Genomic DNA, 20,787 nt, shown 5'->3' on the forward strand with positions numbered 1-20,787 from the left:
AATGGGCGCGATACATTCCGCATCGCCGTTAATGCGGGGCAACTTAATGTAAGCAGCGAGCGAAGGAATAATAGTGGCCTAGCCTACGGACATTCATTTATCTTAGTTTATTGCCAACTGCGAGGAAACAAACACCGTTGGAATACGCAACGACGCGCCATTAACCTCCCAGTCGCTTTGCCCGGTCTGAGCTTAACGGTTTGTCTCGTACTTTTATTCGCTTGACTTTCTTTTTTTGCTTAATAATGACCTGATGATGCATCGTCATTTGTGTTAACAGTCTGCTCAAAAGCTTTATCTGATTCCCTTACGAAGATGTGGGTGTAAAGTTTTTACGTACATCAAACGATAGGTTTAAGGGGGAAATGTTTGGTATTGAATTGAAGTGATTTTTTGAGTCTGCAGAGGTAGAGATTTAAGAGTCTGGGAATTTATGGATTGGAAGATGTAGAAATTAGGGAACTTAGCAGTTTGAAAACTAAAATAGGGGTGCTACAGAAGTTTGACCATCTGAAAATGTAGAAATTCGTAAATCCATAACTATCCCCCTGTCGACCAAATGAGTTATCAGAATAGTGTGGACTTATGAGAAAAGAGGTAGGTGGAATTTCAAAGAAATCAAACAGCAATGACCCAAATGACGAGATAATTAGGGTGCTCGTTCTCCAGCGAAACGAATTAGACCGCGGCTCGTCGCACGAGCGAATAAATTTAGGGAATGTTTCGGGCCGAACGGGGTAGGTGAACAGAGAAGGAGCGGTGAACGAAACGAAATAAAAAAAAAGAGAGAAGAAAGAGGAGAACGAGAGAAAATCGAGAAGGGAAAAATGTTTCTGGCACGGGATATAATGGACGCATTGCACACGAATATAATGAGATTTTACAGTGCAATTCACATAAAGCATTGGAAACAACAAAAGCTTTCGTGCCGTGGGGTTGAACGGAGGGACGTGGGGCGGGGGTGTAGCGCGATAAAAATGCCTGCGCCTAAACACATTATTTCTCCGTAGCCCCGCTTCAGCTCTCACCCCCCTTGCACCCTTGTATGCCGCGATCTCTGAATGCAAACTGTTACCCTTTACCACCACCTCGAGGCCACTTCTCTGCCTGTGTATTTTTTTCCTTTTTTTTTTTAAATACGCCCCTCGGTCGCGGTATCGGGATTGCAGGACGTGTAAGCGTCTCATTAACGGTGCTTGCTTTCTTTTGACGAGCAATGCGCAGTTGATTACCACTCGAAACGCAGCGCCGGAACAAAAACCCCAACAACGGAGACATTTTTGATTATGGGTACGCTTTAAACGCTGATAATTACGACGGAAAAACGGTGCCACAGGAAGAATCAAAGGGTGATTGCACGGTGGTTCGTTCACGCGACAATCAATTTCGTACGACACTTCGTATCAAGTTTATCGTTCTTGTAAAGTGGGCGATTTGTTTATAATTTTACCAGTATTGTAGGAGAATCAAATTATGACTCTATAATAATTTTTAAATTTGACGAGTTCTTAACAATTTTTATACTGTTCACATTTTTGCAAGGTGAGGATTTTTATTTAGATATGTGTATGATAAAATGGCTGACTGTGTGATACAATGTTGACACCTCTTAATGTCTAACTTTATGTCCTATGATTATTTTAGTTACTCAGGTTTAATTATTCCCTGCTGCTGAATATGAATCAGCTGTGTCAAAACTGCAAGTACGTCACAAGTGTGGTATATAAGGATCTCTTCCTTTTAAAATTAGAACAAGAAATAAATTAAACTAAATTACATTATACCTTCAGATTTAACGTCAAAGTAAACGTACCCCTGTACCCGAAGAAATTAAACCTAAAGAATATTTATTTAAAAATGTGATTCCAGTATCGAAGCCACAGAAGAATTTCTCAAAAAAACGCAGCGAACGATGGTACAGAGAACACTACGATTCCACCGCGACGCTTTCAGTGTTCACAGGACAAACACACGTTAATTAGCCAAGCGCGAAGAGAAAAGGAACCAATACACATTGCATCGGCGGGATTCGAATTTTTGGAAAATCACGATGCCGGGATGGATCCGTTGGACAAACAAGTGCCTAACTCTGTCTACCTGTTTTTTTTTCCGCCCCGAACTGTTTCCGGACCTTCGACTCTGAATACCCTTTGAACGCCGTCCAATAGGGAGTGGAACGCTTGGAAAAAAAAGCGAGCTTGCAGGGACCGCGACGGAAAAAGGAAGAGAAGAAGAGCAACAGGGATGAAAGAATCGGTGGAACAAGCCGGCGAACAGAGACAGAACCAGAGGAAGATAAAAAAGATTGGAGGGTGCGTTTTGTCGCGCCGTCGATAAATTTTGAATGCACCCGACGGCGGAATTAGTAGCCTGTTGGGGTAATGATCAAAAAAATTATAAACAAAAGATTCCACGGATGGCGAGCCTTTTTCGTGGATCAGCGAGGCAAGCGGAGAACGCTTGCGAAAAAGCTTTGACGGTGGTACGGTTCCCAGACCTAACCCATCCGGCTCCCATTGGTGGACCAAACCTACCGGCGCTATATTTAAAAATCGGCGCGCTCTCCCGGAAACTTTCTCCACAAAGGGAAGGGGTCGAACCGTTTACATCGAGTTTATTAAAATCGACTGGCCGCGAATATAAACCGTCAAACGTTCGACGCGCCAGCTTTCGGCTGGGATTCGCACGAATTCTGGACCTTGTTAAACTCTCCTTTTTTCGTTCTTGCTTTGTACACTTTTGATATATTGAAATTGCAGGCGCCCACTAGACCGATGGACCTGGCATAACGTTATATATTGCCTTTCAATTATTTTCCACGATCGAATGGACCCAATTTTATATACTTTTGCCTTGAAACGTGGTTCGGATCGCGGACAGATCAAGTACCGAAGAGATCAGCGACAATGTTCTATATGGACTGGAGGTACACGAAGATTTTAGTCTCTCTTTCCAAATTTGGAATTCTGGTAAATTAGCTGTTTGACAATTTAACAATTGTTTAGAATTTTCAGCTTAGGAATTCCAACTTGGAAATTCACAAATTTTAGGTTGACTGTTCTGTAAGTTTATTACTTGGAAATGTAAAAATTCCTCAATTTCAAAATGGAAGAGTGAATCACTCGATATTGCAGGCTGCCCCTTCTTGTTCTAAAGAGGGCGCTCAATCACTGATTCAGTCCTTCTTCAACTTTTTCGAAGAACCATTTTATTTTCTCTCGGTTTTCTGCTTTAAATATGATTGTGCTTTAAATGATTAAAGATGCAGACTGCTGAGTTATTAGGGATTAACACTAAATACTTTAACACCTTGATGGTTCTATATTCCATCGAATGACCCTCATAATTTTATACTGCCTTTTATATCGTAAAAGCGATTATTGAGAATATGTTTACGAGTTACTATAAAATTACTAGTCTTCAAATTATAATTAGTAAGAATAAAGAAAAGTAAAAATATCGATGCAAGAAATTGCGTGTCAAAATCACGAATGCGTGAAACCTAACCTCGCTTGAATCGATAATTTATGGTCACAGTAAGGTTGGGCTAAGAATAGTTGTAGTATGAAATTCGTACTGATAGAACTATAAAATTTAAAGATAAAATGGTGCAGAAGATTAGCTTTAAGTTCTTTCATTATTGCCATTAGTAAATTTTTTCGTTGATTATTATTGTTTATGTCGGGTGAATGCAGTTGAATTGTACCTAAAATTGGATACTAATAAAAGCATTCTAAAATATATTGTGATATACTAATCACACATGCTGTCGCTATTCTATTATTACTAATCCGTCTGATTCAAAAATTAGGTGAAACTGAATATTTACTGAAAATAAGATTCCATGCATTTGGTATTTTTTATAACAGGAAATTATGGAATGTAGTAGCTACTTTTGAAGTGTGAGAAAATTCTATTTCCAACTCTTCAGATTTCCAAATTTCTAAACTCCCAAAGATTCACTTCCATTTCCTAATTTTCAATTTTTTCAAATTTCAAATCATTTTCAAGTTCTCAAATTCCTATTTTTTTAATTTCCTAATTCAGTAATTTCCAAATTTTCAAATTCCTCAATTCCCATTTTCCCCTTTCGCAACCTTCTAATTTCCACACCCCAAATTCCTAAATTCCCAAATTCCCAAATTCCCAAATTTTCAAATTCCTCAATTCTCATTTTCCCCTTTCGCAACCTCCTAATTTCCACACCTCAAATTCCCAAATTCTCAAATTCCCAAATTCTCAAATTCCCAAATTTTCAAATTCCTCAATTCCCATTTTCCCCTTTCGCAACCTCCTATCTTTCACACCCCAAATTCCCGAAAGCTCACACTTCCGCGGATTCCCACCAGTAAATCTATCAAAACCCCGCACAAAAAGCCTATTTACCACCGTCGGTAATTACTCTTGGAAATACCCTAATACAGTAAGAAGGGGAAGTTGTATGGGCATGAAAATAAGATAAATTGAAAAAAATGAAAACAAAAAAGAAGAACAATACCTATCGTATCAACAAAAAGCACAGACGGATAACGGAAGGCTTAGCCGTAGCCCGGCTTCGTCAGCTTTCAAATGCAATTGATACGTACGGTGGATGATGCTGGTGCCTGCCGTGATCGTAAATCCGTCCACCAACGCTACAGGGAAAGAGAGAGATTCATTATTTTTAATTAAACAAAACAATAATACGCTTATTAATTGATTAATTAAACATCACGTATGTATTACGTTGTTCCATCAACGGCCGGCACCCGTCGGTTAATCCACCCTTCGACCCCTTTCGGAACGTTCGCCGCTTATTACGCCGACTTTTATCCAGGGAGTTTCGCGGCAACGACCCGCCAACAGGAGAGGGAATACAAAAAAACGAGGAACGAACGAAAAAAAAAATTTCGTTCGCTCTGGTATCATTTTGTTTGTTCGGTCGGCCGTGATCGCGACGCGGGTTTTATCAATACCGCCGTTTTCGGAGGGATAATAGCCTGATTTTTTGCCCCCCTCCCCTCGGTTCACCGTCGCCATCGCGTCCACGACTTCTCATCGATCGGCAAATTTAATGAAGTTGTATCAGTTATCGAGCCAGCCGGTTTTTCTTGCAATTTTAGTAATTAATTTCTCGATTTAGCGATGACGTCAACGGTTGACGCGCAACCAGTCACGGTTCTAACAAATTTAACGTCATACAGAATTCTGTCAATAGTTTATGCCTTTCTTTTATTCTCCACTTTTTCCTTACTATTTAATCATGTCTCTAATGATTGATGTATTCGAAACTGATTACAGTAGCCTTCGCGCAAAGGCCATATCGCTTATTTTCCTATCATAATTACTGACGAAGTTCGAACCCAAAATAAAAATTCCACATTTTCACATTCTAAGAAAATAAAAGAGATTGGAAACAAATCTATGCAACAAGCTTTAAGTTGCCACTTTTCAATAAGCAGCCTGGGAGTCGAAAGAGTTAACTCGGTCCCAAAACAAAGCCTCTTTACACCTTTGACGGAGTGCCTCCATTTTGTCCGTGGCCCCCGAACAAAGACAGAAAAGGAAGAAAGAACTGCGCGCGTCAGACGCACAATTGCAGCGCGTAAATAAAATATCCCGGTCCAGAAACGAGAGCAGGACGGCGGGATTTAAAAAAAAAAAGAGGGAGAATGGAAAGAAGAAAAATGGCGCAACGATGTGTGCAGGTAGCCGAGGCCGCGTTGTAAGGCAATTCTCAAACGTAGGCGCGCGACCGCGTGAAGTGCATAAACTTCCGGTGACGCTTGCGCGTGGCGAGGAGCGAAGGTACAAAACCGGCGGGCAAGTTGGGCGCGATATAAAACGCCTTTGTCTTGCAAAAACCCGCAGACGTATATCATGCGAGGCCAGGGCAACGGGCATTGTTTCGTTCTCGCATAATTATCGCGAGTCACGTTTTAAAGTTGAATTTCACCTAAATAAAGCTTAATGTTATTATCGCGGCCAGCGGCGACCCGCTGCCGCCATTATGAACTGGTTACAGTCTCAAACGTCATTGTACCACGAAACGATCGTTTCCAACGATATTAAGGCGAAACGTCGACGTTCTTTTTCCATAGGGATTTTTACCCCGTGCCGCGATCGACGTTAATTAGATGCACGCGTCGACCTCCGCTTATTTTCGCTACCCCTTTTGCAGTTTTTCGGCCGTTATGATATTGTAGGCTCTTTTCAATACCTTTACCGTGGGTTACTTTTATTTTGACAAGCTTTGTCTTTCGTTTATTTTACAATATCACTTTACCTGTGGGCAGATTGTCAGATTTTCATCATAATTTTTACTTAAGTTATACAAAATTATTCGTTATAAAATTATTATCGTTTAATTCTTTCTGGTTTAGAGAGCAGCAAAATGTTACTCTTCCTATAGGGGTGCTGCTCAATAAAGTCACTGAATATGCCTCAGCCGTAAAAGTTACTTGTCATACTTAATCAAGAATATAAACATCTACTCTAACCTAACCTAACCGTACTTTACTCTGATATTACCTGTGGGCAGATTGTCAGATTTCCATCATAATTTTTACTTAATTATACAAAATTATTCGTTACAAAATTATTATCATTTAATTCTTTCTCCTTTAGAGAGCAGCAAAATGCTACTCTTCCTATAGGGGTACTCAATAAAGTAGACCTAATATGCCTCAGCTGAAAAAGCTATTTGTCATACTTAATCAAGAACATAAACACCTACTCTAACCTAACCTAACCGTACTTTACTCTGATATTACCTGTGGGCAGATTGTCAGATTTCCATCATAATTTTTACTTAAGTTATACAAAATTATTCGTTATGAAATTATTATCATTTAATTTTTTCTCCTTTAGAGAGCAGCAAAATGCTACTCTTCCTATAGGGGTACTCAATAAAGTAGACCTAATATGCCTCAGCTGAAAAAGCTATTTGTCATACTTAATCAAGAACATAAACACCTACTGTTAGACATGAATTTCGACAGTAAAGTTATATATTTTCAGACAGAATACACAGTCATTCTATTCTTAAACTCACACTCAAGCCCCCAGAAATTGCTAAAGTCAGTAAAAATTGAAAAAGACGAAAATACATTGAAACTTCTGATCGATAGCACGCGTCTGCACCTCGGTTCTCAAAATTCTGAACGCGGTTCTTGAAGAATGCTTACATAATTATCTGCCTGGCAAGTATATCAAGCATGAAACGGTCCGTTCAAGTTGCCACGCACATGTCTTTCGCAGCGTCGTTTGGGCTCGATCCAATCAATTTCGCGTCACTCGCCCGAAGAAACTCACCAGCCAGAAAGTGAGGATGGGGGGCTATTTAAATTCAGTTACAGCGAAATCGCTTCAACTCGCCGGGAATAATTAATCGTCGAACAAAAAGATCCCTGTTCCATAAATTAAGATAAATTCCTGCGACACGTCGATTCGCTCGGTCAGGATCGTTGCCAAACATCGGCGCAGTTTTTCTCCACGGCGAAATAGTAAAAAACAGAAAAAAAGGGCGGGGGGAAGAGTCCATCGGCAGCCGTGTTCCCCCAACGAATCTGTCACGCTCCCTTTAGCCGGCTTGTAGAACGAAGCTGACGCGTGCGCTCGCACGCACACCGTCATCCCCTTTCTCGTGAGCACTCGTACCAACGGGGAAAACGGCAACCGATACATCCGCGATTCCGGCTACTAACAAACCCAATAAAAATAATGCACTTTCGCGCATTTGCAAATGAACGTTGTCATTTTATTTCGACAGGAATGAGTCACGTGGTGCGCTGGGGCTGCCAACAGCTTCCGTCGCTGATAATAATTATGGATATTGAGAATGGTTATCGCTGACTACCCGCGTATTAATGACGCGTTGCCAATAAACAAATTTCCTGGGTCTAATTTTTTTCACCGAATAATAAAATACGGAGACAATTAGAATGCGAGAAAGTGGAAAAGTGGAAAGGGTGGGTTGTATAAAGGTTCCTTTGATGAATAGATATGGTTCGATTTTAGTCATAGAATTTTTATGTGTCGATCGTAATCAGATTTAGAGAAATATGTCTCAAGAATAGAGATAAAAGAGGGTGCAGATGAGTATTACTGTAAGTATCAAGATTAAATTTTTGGAGCTAACTTCTTGCTTAGAAAAATATCTACTGACAAAATACATCAAACTTCCATACATGTATTAATAATAGTGCATAATTATAATAATTCCAAACATATCTTCCATTTTATGTACTGATACTTTCATAGAAACCTTCCTACACAAGAGTAAATTTATTAAAAATGACAGTCATAACCCTGCACCCTCGATTGCAACTCAATAAATACCAACATCAATAAACGTTTATAGAACAACATAATGCTGGTAGAAATAAAAATATTTCTCAATTTTTCCCACGTAACCATCAATAACGCCGCAGTTGAAAGTCGAAGTTATAACCATTTCGAATTTTATTTTTCAACGTCCCACGCTTCAATCTCACCTACACGTTGTAATTTCAAGCACCGCTTCGATCAATTCTGGTGAAGTTAAGTCATCGCAAAAATTCCGATACGCCAGGCAAGAATGAACGTTTCACGCCATGAACATTTTTTTATTCTTCCATGGGAGGGTGGATAGGTGGCGGACGCATAACGTGTAATTACTGTCCATGGAACGGTGGAAGCAACGTTTATGCGCCGGTCGTGTAACGTCCAGTTATACACGGTTCTCGATAGTCGTCATTTACAGGAACGTCGCGTTGGATACGGGCGTGTGGCTGTTTATGAATTGACACCGCATTAGGGATATTGCTTAACAATAGCAGTGCTGTGAGCTCGTCGAAGGGCTGGCGTGAAAAGCTGTTATTTTGAAATGCGTTATCGCTGCAAGTAGTAATTGCGTGATTGGAAGGGGCGTTGTAATACCCTGCATCTGGCTACTTTGTATTCAGATGAAAGACATTCTTGATACTTTCTGAAGTCAGTAATTTACTCTACGTTTTCTTAAAAATATTGTCACTCTATTTTTTCTTAATGAAAAAGTTTTATGTGTCTGATAAAAGGGGTTGTTCAAGCTCTGACAATCTCAAAAAAAATCAGAACTGTACTATATAATATTTATTGTTAACAAAGGTAGTTTTGTATCCTTTTTCTTTTCAAATATGATTTTATGTATGTTGTCGATAAATTGATAAATATGTATGCAAAGTATACCAATAGGCTGACACATCGAAAGAACCTGCTAAGAAGGCATTAACCTCTTCCTGTGCTTTGACGAGTCTCACTCGGGACGCACTTACAGCTCAAATGTGACAGACCTTACACGAATTTTGAATAATATTCAACTTCAAATTTAGGTGCAACTATAAATTGCATTATCAAAGATCCCTGAATATGAAGTACTCAGAACATTTTAATTTTCTTTGTTCGTTTCAATGTTATAGTCCTGAATAGTCTTGACTGATGCATCTGACAAATAAATGATGCGGGAAGGGTTAAATTTGGACATCGAAATTCAAGTTACTGATCTACAGAAATTAATAAAAACGCGCGATTTCTTTCCAGTGAACATTCACCACCACCGGAGCAATTTTTCACGCTCTTTCTCGGTTCAAAAATTCATCCAATCGTGTCTTATTAATTTCTCTGGTAAAACCTCGTAAGTTCGTTCAAGTAACCGCAAAACTTGCGCGTTTATATTCCGTAATTAATTAACGTGGCTCATAGTCGAGCAGAAAGAAAACTTTTGTATAAACATCGTTGTAATTAAATTCGTAGCCGCGTTTTCATTAAAAAAAAGAGACGAAAAGAGCAAGTGAAAGGAGAAACGAGAAATAATAAAGAAGAGGGTTACATAATTTCTGAAACGTTCTTTGTGACTTCTGCGAGACGCCTTCCAATAGAATCGTAACACTCGAATTCGTAATTATAAAAGCGAAACGGCAAAGCGACCGCCAGGCCACGGAAGAAAGCGAATTTTTTTAAACACAATAAGGCGAAACACGGGGTTAAACGCGGTTTTCTCGCCTTGTTACGTCGATACTTCGCAACCCCCTCATTACCTTTCAAAGTAATTCCGCGTGCAGAATTAATACTATTAAAACTATCGCGCCGGACACTTTGCTTGGCTTCGGCGTTCCCTTTGCTCCGCTATTTTTTCCACGCGTATCTCATTCAGTGACTGTATCGTTAGCAACGACTTTTTCTAAATAATGTGCCACGTAAACTCTATTTAACGTGTTTAACCTTTATATTGTTGCGTGTTTAACTCACAAACTGTTCCTTTTTCATGCGTACCTTTTGTTCGTTTCCTTTGCAATTATACGTTTTAATTAAAGATGCAGAGGAAAACAATCCGAGTATTTTTGTGATGCATTTAATTTTTAACGAAATAATTCACGACACTTTCCATTAAGAAATCGAAAGATCCGTTCTGAGATCTCTGTGATACAAGATATAATTATATTTAACATCATTATTTAGCGTGACGCGATAGAAACAGCTCAAATTAGATTTTCTCTTTACTTTCCTTAATTGCGCCCGTGTTGCGTTCCTCATCGGTGGCCGTCGCATCAATTAACGCATTAATTGAACTTGTCTCGCGATACAACTTGCACAGTTTCGCTAATCAGAAGCGATATTTGGTGGACGCTCGATGTGTCCGTAATTAAAAATTCGCTCGGCTGCTTGACTCGCCGCAGCCTCGCGTTCCACCCCCGCGTAGGGGGTTAATAAACGCTGGAACGCGGCAAAAAACCGCGTGTCGCACCACCTGCACGCATCTCCGCGTGTACACGCGCGTTCTCGCGACCGGCTGCTTTAGGAGGCACAGTTTCGAGGAATCCGCTGGTTTTTGCGGATTATCCTGGCCGACACGGCTCGACGGTTAGGTTGCCCGCGAGCGAGGGAGAGAGAGAGAAAAAAGGGAGGAAATCAGCGTAGCAGCCGCCACTTTTCAGCTCTGGCTATGCAAATCGCGTTTCGCCGCGTAACGCGGCGATTACGCTCGGTTTTGGCGCGCGAGCCGCGCGTGCAGCAAACCGTCGTCGTCGAAAAAAGGAGTGGAAAAGGAAACAAAAAAGGTGGTTCGGCTGGCTGGCCAACAGTAGGGGTGGCAGGTGTCGGTGGGTTGGGGTACGCGCGGAAAAAAGTCGCGAATGTTGTAAAAATCCGGGACCGCCAATCGGCTGCATTGTGTCCAGCCGGCGAACAATACCGACGGCGTTCGGGTGACTGGCGCATTTTCCTGCGAATTGGCCGGTATTGTTGGATTTTTCAAATTGTATTTTTAGCTTACGCAGGGACAAAAATTGCCTGTCGTCGGTGAGTCCTTTCGGACCACCCTTCGCTGCCGCTAACGTTTTCTGTGCCTTTTTTTTACGCCGCAGGAGTTGTTGCCTACCAATGCTGCGGATGCATCTGTGCAAATTTCCGGGTTCGCTGCTGACTGTACATGTCGGATTATCCAGTTATTCTCGCTACAAGCATTAAATACTATATTCGTCTTAAACGATCATAATTTATAGCTAGATTAATCACCGAAGATCAAGAGAAGCAAATTAATATTTTCTGAATAAATAAACATTTCACTACTGAAATGAGCCCTCAATGATTTCTCAGAGAGGTGTTTGTAAAATTGTTAAAAGGAATTGTTCGATTGAGGTTAATTTTGTGAAAGAAGTAGAAATCCTGTAGCGATATCAGCTTGATAAATTATTGTCTTTCTTCTGGCAGCAAGAAGCACCGAAATAACTGATCAGCTGTTCAACGATTCCAGCGAGTAACGAGATAGAGGATAAAAGATAGAATAAAACAGAGCATCATTTCCTGTTTACGCGAAGCAAGAGTGTACCGCGAGCACGAAAGAAGCCCGACAAGAAAAGCACCCTCGCTGTTCGCTCTCGAATGACAGTCAAACGCTACAACAGACCCAGCCCCGATACAAGGAGTCGCGGTACAGCCGCTTGTCTGCACCGGGCATTCCTAGAACAGTAATCTTATTAAATTTACATATTAATCAACGGATTTTAATTATCCCCAACCCCCGTCGAGAGAGGAGAGGCTTGCCGAAAGAACGGGACGGAGGGTGGTAGTTGGAGCGAAAGACAGAGAACGCGGAGGAACGATAAGGGGTTGAACGGGATGAACAAAGACGGAGAAACTGTCAGAGAAAGCTGAAGAGAGAAAGAGACAATGGCGGAGGGAGAAAGTTGTGGCTAGTTGAAATGAGAGGAGCAGATAAAGGGGGCAGAGGGGCAGACAAAGAGAGAGGGAGGAAGAGAGACAACTCCACCCTTGTGCGGCGGTAGCGGTAGCGGTGGCGGAGACCGAGCCAGCTCTCGTAATTTACATTAATCCAATAATTGCATGGAGGTTTCCTAATTAGAAATTCAAATGAGGTGGTGGCAGGCAGGCACAGCCAGCCAGGGCTACCAACTCAGCAGTGGGAGAACACCATCGCCAGCGAGCAAAGTCCGTGCACATCGGGCGATCGTACGTCGACTGGCCCTGGCCTAACACGAGTTTCGACGATGCCAGGATGGGCGTTAAAAGCTACCGGAATTCTCGAAATTCAGATCCAATGGTTACCGTGTTACGTATACTGAACCTAATACTGCTTGTAGACGATGCTCTTGTCATTTAATCGTTCCTTCATATGACATATTAACACGTTTACTATCATTATCAAAATAATCATCACTCTTTACAATTATCTTGAATAAAATCTCTTTATTTTTTAAATTATCCTTCCATTTTTAAATGGCTCTTTACTTAGATTATTCGATAATAAATCACACCTGCTACATCAGAATATCATAATTTTGTAAATTTAAAAATTTAGAAACATCGAACTTAAATTTATAAATTATGAGTTAGAAATTTAATCCTTTGAGCTCAGCGAGTTTTGGTATATAAAATGTCTAGATAATCGAGTGTAAAGGATTAGATGCATTTTCACGAGACACGTCGATAAACGTTCGAATTCAATTCAAGTCGTATATTAAGAGAATTTGATTGAATAAAAGAGTTAAAAATTTTCAATTTAAAACGGAAAGCAGCCACACATCGGTTACCTCCGCGAAAGAATTGAAAAGAGGGAGGAAAGATTGAGGCGAGCCGTCGCGTCGGCCGAGGGCAATTTCAGCGCAATATAACGTTGTCCATTGGTACGTCCCGGTGCGTGTGGTCCTTTTGTTGTCCCCGGAGGGATCCCTCGGCAAACCTAACACGTCCCTAATATCGTCACAGGTTCGTCCCTCGGCCGTCAGGCCGAGCATATCGTAGCCCACGGTCGAACCGTTCCTGATAGTCCCAACGTGGCCGATTAGCGAATGTGTCAACCTGTGAGCGTGATGCGTGCATATTATTTGCACTAGTTCTCGCTTAAACTTCCCCTATGTTGTGGCCAACGATTCGTATCTCTTCGGGATCTCTTTTCCAACCCTTGAGCGAGGAAACCAATTCATGAAGAGCTACTGAGGGACAGCTTATACAGATAGAATGAAAATAACCGGCCAAGGAGAGATTACAGTTAGCTAACTTCTTGCGCTACGATTTTAATCAGCATAATTATAAAATGTAACGATCTATGGGTGGTAATAGAGGCATATCACTTTTACGAGCGATGGGGGAACCGCTATTATGGAAGACTTTGCAACTTTATTCGCCGTGATAAAGGAATGCCTATCTAGTGCAGTGGTTCTCACTTGCAGATCTAGGTAATATATTCCAGATCACTGTATTTAGATCACTAGATACAATATCTGATTCTTATGACTCCAGATGTCTATGTCTATCTCTATTCCTTTATATTACTAACTCACATGATTCCTTCAAAAGTGTCTACAATGTTAGATCACAAGCGCGAAACTGTAACATCAGAACGTTACATCGCTATACTCCTACACCTTCCTATGTCCCTGTACACCTATATGACTATGTCTATGCTTAGATCTCTTCAATCGATGCTACGGAATTGATGGTCAGCATAGAAATTCATCAGACTGAGCTTACTTTTGATCTGACTGATCTTACTGATCATAGACAAAAGATAAAAGGGATGACAAATGTTGAGGTTCCGAAGAAACGCGGTAAGGAAAGATCTCGCAGAAACTGGCGCGCAGTGATTCCGGGTCACCGAAGAGATCATCGTCTATTCCCATTGCGACAGGTCAGCCGTGCTTCGTCGAAGGAACTCCACGTGCAATTATGATAATGGCGAGCGTAGTTGAGGCGCCTAACCCGTGCTAACTCCGTACGTTAGTTCTGGTAGTTCTGATATCGTCTGTGTTTAAACAGCCAGGCGGTGCTGCGGCAACCGTCGTCGTCGTCGTCGTCGTCGTGGAAGGGGTCTCGGAATAGCGAAGGTAACCGGGAAGACAGGCGGGGGTAGATGGTGGTGTTGGGGGTAGGAGGACAAGGAGAGGAACGGGTTGAACACGAGGAGAGAAAGGGGGCTGGCAAGCTGGATGGCGGGGTACGAGGCTACGACGGCAAATCTACATAATATAACCAACTATTGTTCAAATAGACGGCGCTCCGCAGATTCAATTACCATTGTGATACAATTAATGTTGGGAATTTCATCAATTCGAGTGCCGGGCACGGCTCTTACATATGCATAGCAGAATCGAACGTGGGCACGGATTTCGCGGCCGCGAAGAAAGTCGTCGACAAATATTATTCAAGCGGCTTTGGTGTCTAATCAGCTACCGGGATGTACGGGGATCGTTTCTGGGATTGGGTCTCTTAATATCGTCCTTGGGATCACTCTGACACCTGCACGGAAATTCTCTATGTATCTTCGCCAACGAGTTGTCTATGATTTCGAAATTATCTTTCAAAGATCACTGTTTAGAAATTAAACCGAAATCGCACCTGCACCTCAGAGCTAGCACACCTTTCTCAAGAAAGACATTTCATATTTCTCGCATTAAATTTTCTACCCTTCCACATGATTTTTATTATGGATTTATTTATTATGGTTTTAATATGACATGAATAGTATCTCTATCTTCAGCATTCATATCTTTTTCTTCAAAAAAGTGGCTCTGCCACTTTTTGAAGACACAGGTGTAATAAACAAATGTTATTTATGAAGAGGACTGAAGATTGGGGTATAAAAGAGATAGTAAGTCATCGGCAAAATGGATTGTATACAGTAATAAGAATAAGGCTTCAGTATTCAAGCGGCTTTGCTGTCTGATCAGTTACTGGAACATAGGGGATCATTTCTGGGATTGAATCCCTTGATATCTCAATTCGAATCGCTATGGTATCGTATGGACAATGTGGATGGATCTTGTCTATGTACATTGTTCAAAGAGTTGCCAATGTACATGAAATTGAATTATGTTAAATAATCATCAAATCTAATCTACATCAAAATGTAATAAATATGAGATGTATAAAATACGATTGATCGAATCGATACTTTCGTATCTTGGTTGAAACAAAGAAGCAAATGACAGCAAATACGAATAACATTTGGATACGAGATTACGTGAAAATTAGAGGTTTAAAAGGAAAAGTCGGTAAAGTGGATTGCGTACAAACACAAGAATTAAATTTCATTTGACCACGTAAATGTTTAAATCGGCCATGAAACTACGTTAGCCGCGCAACATCCCGAGCTAATTCCCCGGAAAAATAGGAAACGAAACCAAAACTTCCAATTCATTGGTCAAACAGCAGAAAACTGTTGAATCCAACTTCGATACCGTGCAACGAATTCCCCAAGCGTGGTTCCTTGAAACATTAATCCACGGTACGTTCCACGATCGACCCTCTCGCCCTGTCGTCGGGCTATATTCGACAATTATCGTTTCACCGAGCACCGGCATATTCCATGGCCGAAATCACGATCAAGGTCTACCCCCATCGTTAATACGCAAAAATGATAACGACGCGTTATTCAATTAGATTATTTTCATGGGACGCGTAGTAATTTCATTGCGTGCGACGGGCAAAGCGGGTGGAAAAGGGTGGAACGATAGGGTGTCGTGCAAGGGGGGCAGGGGGTTCAGGTTGGGTGGTAAAAGGGGGTGGTTTTGAGTGAATTGGAGAGCTGGACGCCAGAGGCGGGGCGATGTAGGCGCCGCATCATTGCCGGACGTTAATCGCTGATATCGTTGGCCGAATTAAGCGGTATATCGAGAGCTTTTAGAATTAATCGTAAACCAACCGCGGCCCCGAAAACAGATCGTTCGTATCACGAGGCTCATTTCCAGCGTCGAAATTGAGAGCCACTGGTTGGCTCGCGTGCACGGATCCATATAAATTCTAATTCCGCAATCAGCGGTATCCAAGATAGTTCTAGGCCGATCCTAGCCGGCTAATTCCAACTACCTAACACACACTGCTCGCGCCCTACCTACCAACCTTCTTATATTTGCCCGACAGTTTATAATAGCCATAATCAACGGTTATACCAATCCCACGATAATAATTACCGAAGCTGAAACTTTCAGCTTTCGGCCCGACGGCCATGCAACCTCTCCCGTGTACGTATACACACTACCCGATTCTACGTGTGAATTCTCGTGTCTCGTGCGGCTAATTCGCCGGTACACGCGTCGTCGTCGCTGTATCTAACTCCTTCGGTGATTAAATTTCATTTTCGTCGCGAAAGAAAACACACGAAAGGCGATGGGAACGCGATACTAACGACCGTGTCGACGATCAATCGATTCGGGCTTACTGTCGTCGCTTCGCGGATGTCTTCACTACTCTATAGATGCTGAGATTGCCGGCCTGGTAATCTGGCGAATCATTAAATACAATTAAGACCGTCCAGCGAGGCAGACAGACGGGCTACGAAACTCTGCGAGACAATCGTGACTGGCAATTCGCCACGAACACCCGTGAAAAAAGAACAGACTTTGTGCTATATAGAATAGGGTCCACCTTGCACATTTCGGTGACCTTCATGTTATGAAGTTCAATATCCTTCAAAATTTTATATACTTCGTATATTCAGAAAATACATATATATACAGATACATTACATATACATACAGATACATAACATATGCATTTTTTTTTAAGAAACCTAAGTCTAATATTACTTGAATGATGGTTTGCAGAAATGTTTAGCTAACAAAGATATTCTGAACAATTTTTTGTTAGGTACTCTGTAGTCGGACTTCGAACAAAATATATTTTATTACAAACTTCATTGAATCCCATTAGTCAAGTAATAAAAATTCTGTCTATACATATGTTACATATTATCTATACATATGTTACATATTACCTATGCATATATTACATATTAGCTATAAATGCATGCATCTACCTCAGTGCCTTGAACATCTGACACTATTACTTACAATAGTGATACTCAATACAGGTAATGAAAATTTAATTGGCAATTAGGTCACAGCAGATAATCAAGCTGTAGCACACGAATTAACATAAATGGTGAGATGAAGGGACGGTAAAGATTCGTATGGTGTACATACGTCTTGTGTCGAATGAGGGGACCTTGAATTACTGGAAATAGGATGGATCGATTCGAGTCGAAGCCAACCAAGTTTACTAGACACTGGGTAGGGGAAGAAGGGAGCAATTTTCAACCCCTGTTGGTCTCCTAGAATAATCGATCGTATAATTATCGTGATGTACCTGCTAATGCCGCGAAAATCAGCCCCTCGCAACGTCCGCCGTGCCGTGCAGACGGCGGGTTAAGCGTCGGTAGTAGGAGCACATGGTAATTATATCACCGACTAATGGATATAGTTAATTGCTAATTATGAGGCCTGCCGAATGATCGATAGTACCGTGAGGCATCGCGGTACCCCCCTCGATCGTTGGTTGGAAACGACAGGCAAGGGTCGGGGGATTACCAAGAATGTCATTCTGGCCTACCCTAAGCCAACACTGTTCGTTCTCCCTCTGTAAATTAGGCTGCGTTCGCCGGAGATCGATAATTCGAATTGATAAACGAGTCTGTGCCTTTCCGAATTTCACAAAACCTTATCCTATTTTTCTCATCGTCACATTCGAAGAATATTATTTGCTGCTGAAGATTTACAAATATCTCCCAAAATGTTTCGTGGCTATGAAACAATTCTGATCAACTGACATACAAGTTAATCAGTGTACATTGTGTCAAAAATCTATATTAAAAATATTTAGAACAGTCTCATTAAGTTGTATTTATTGCAACGAGGATTGTTTAAAGAAAGATTCGATAAAAGATAGCAGTCGCGGAAATACTGTTTAGGCCACGTAACGAGAAACTGTTCTCCACATTTTATCGTCGAACGAGGATCGTGTGACGTGTATGCAAGGAATTAAAAATGAAACACACGAAGACTGGCGCGATAGGTGAACGTTAACCTTTGGTCTCAACAGAATAGCATGAGTCTTTGCTAAGCGAGTTGCCGCTGACTTAGGTGAAAACGTCAAAGAGCAGAATAATGTTAGAGCCTCGATCCAAGGGAAGGAACTTTATTAGATCGACAAAGTCCTCGTTGACAAAGTGACTTCTACGTCGAAATTCAACCGACGGGCGAGAAAACTGCTATGGAGGTGCAAATAGCGTCTGGCAAGGGTAAAGTTCACGTACGAAGTCAACATTCTCCTGCTTACCAAAAATCAAAGAGATGGAGATTAAAGCAAATTAGCTCTAAGTCTTAAATATTTGTCATAGTCTAATATTTTAGGGAAAGTATTTGATGGTGATGTAATTCTGATATATAAGGAATTTTTGTTAGTTGAGGTAGGTAGTCATTTTTGAGGTTATATTTATTTCTGGTATGGTGCATGCCTGGAAAAGTATCTGACAAGTGTCTGAACAGTTAGTCTAACCGTACATCGTCGACCTTTTGGTTGTCTACAGGAAAACATGTGTAGATGAATATCTGATAGAGAGGATAATGTATAAATGTTCATGACAAACAAAAGTGTGTATATATCTACAGGTTGTAATATATGAAATACATCTTTCAATCGTATGTTTGGGTCGCAATTAATAGTTGGATAATAATAAGACAGCCTATATAAAAATCTGAAGATCTATCAATCATAACGTCACCATCTGGCAATTTAAAAATTCATCGATCTTCTAAGCAAACGCTGCTTTTTGATCATTAAGCATTTGACTCCGTAATGATGTTTGGCTCGCGCCACAGGAAGCCCGAGCACTTGGTAATTCGTATAAGGAATAACATTATTCCAAGAAGGCTTATTATACACGGCGACCGATTTCCGAGCAGTCCTTGAGTTACACAATCCTGAGCCAAGTAAGATCATTAGCAGATGCCTCGGTGTTAATGAGCGTAATTCTAGATGTTCCAACGATACTACCAGCCGTACTCGCGGTTCTCTGCTAAGACGATTATTCCAGCTATGTTCTCCGACAGTAAAGCAAGGAGTACGGTCATAAGTAGGTATCTGTTGGTCAATATAGTCCGCAGAGGAAAAAGGTTAATCGGTACCGAGGTTTCTCTCCATTATCATCGTCAAGGCTGTGAAACGTGACTATCAATGTCGAATCAATTTTCCGTCGGCGTTCAAGGCGACGAATCGTTGCGGGACGAAGACGAATTAACTCGCTCGCGAGTTTTCATTGTGCCGCAACGCGTAACGGCTTGTTGCTAATAATGTTCCGTTTTCTCTTCGTGGCCGATCCTTATCGGAAATTGACGCTCAAAATTACGCTTGCCACGATGCCGTTTCCTCCACGCTCCCTCCTCCCACGATAACGAGTCTGCGTGTGCATGCAATTTAACCGTCTTCTCCTTGGGGAGTTCACTTATTTGCGCCAGCATTTTAACCGGAGGCGTGTTAAAACGTATCGATTAATTAATGTCCTCGCCTTTCCTCCTAATTGATTTTACATTGTTCTCCATGAATTTCAACGTGTGTTCACTACTTCCAAACATTTATTCTATTTTTCCGCTCATGGGGTTGTTTAAAATTTTTATTTAAAATGTATGTATTTATGTACTTAATAAATGTATGTACTTGTGTATTTAATAAATGTATGTATTTATGTATTTAATAAACGTATGTATTTATGTATTTAATAAATGTATGAATTTATGTATTTGATAAACGTATGTACTTATGTATTTAATAAATGTACGTATTTATGTATTTAATAAATGTATGTATGTATGTATTTAATAAATGCATGTATTTATATATTTAATAAATGTATGTACATATGTATTTAATAAATGTATGTATTTATATATTTAATAAACGTTTGTACATATGTATTTAATAAATGTACGTATTTATGTATTTAATAAATGTATGTATGTATGTATTTAATAAATGCATGTATTTATATATTTAATAAACGTTTGTACATATGTATTTAATAAATGTAAGTACATATGTATTTAATAAACGTATGTATTTATGTATTTAATAAATGCACGTATTTATGTATTTAACAAACGTATGTATACATACATTTAATTATGTTTATTTAAAATATAAATATTTGTTTATATACATGAAAAGAATAAATTATAATGAGTTACATAGACCAGCATCAAGAACATATTTTCTTAAACAAACTGCTGTTACAATATAAAAATTTTTATAATTGTGAAATGGTTTAAGAGACAGATTGAAAGTAATAGTTACAAAATTGGAACCTCTTGCAGACATGAAAATCTTTCCCCAACTTTGATCTCTGACACGAGTATCATCCAACTCATCATCGTCCCTTGTTCATCCAGCTGCTAATTGCTCTTCAGCGTACATTAATTAATCCTAATTCCATTCGTAAATTGACAACTCATTTCACCCAATTGAATCAACTCATTGGCTTACTATCTTCATCTAACTTCCCAG

The 20,787-nt window shown here is 40.5% G+C and overlaps 1 protein-coding gene across 13 annotated transcripts in view; it reads right to left on the reverse strand.

Annotated features, from left to right (window-relative positions):
- Window positions 1-20,787, reverse strand: part of pdm3 (POU-domain protein pdm3) — a 181,396-nt gene that overhangs the window by 43,764 nt on the left and 116,845 nt on the right. For 10 of the 13 annotated variants that reach the window (XM_012285063.2, XM_012285060.2, XM_012285058.2 and 7 more), the window contains exon 3: window positions 4,587-4,634. The exons of 2 other annotated variants lie outside the window; for them this stretch is intronic. In XM_012285063.2, the coding sequence (XP_012140453.1) occupies window positions 4,587-4,634 (48 nt within the window). Of the gene's footprint in view, window positions 1-4,498; window positions 4,635-20,787 lie in introns of those variants that run through there. One more of the 13 variants, XM_076532290.1, reaches the window with a different exon arrangement.

The sequence above is a fragment of the Megachile rotundata genome, chromosome 6 (assembly GCF_050947335.1).
Source record: "Megachile rotundata isolate GNS110a chromosome 6, iyMegRotu1, whole genome shotgun sequence".
Classification (NCBI taxonomy): domain Eukaryota; kingdom Metazoa; phylum Arthropoda; class Insecta; order Hymenoptera; family Megachilidae; genus Megachile; species Megachile rotundata.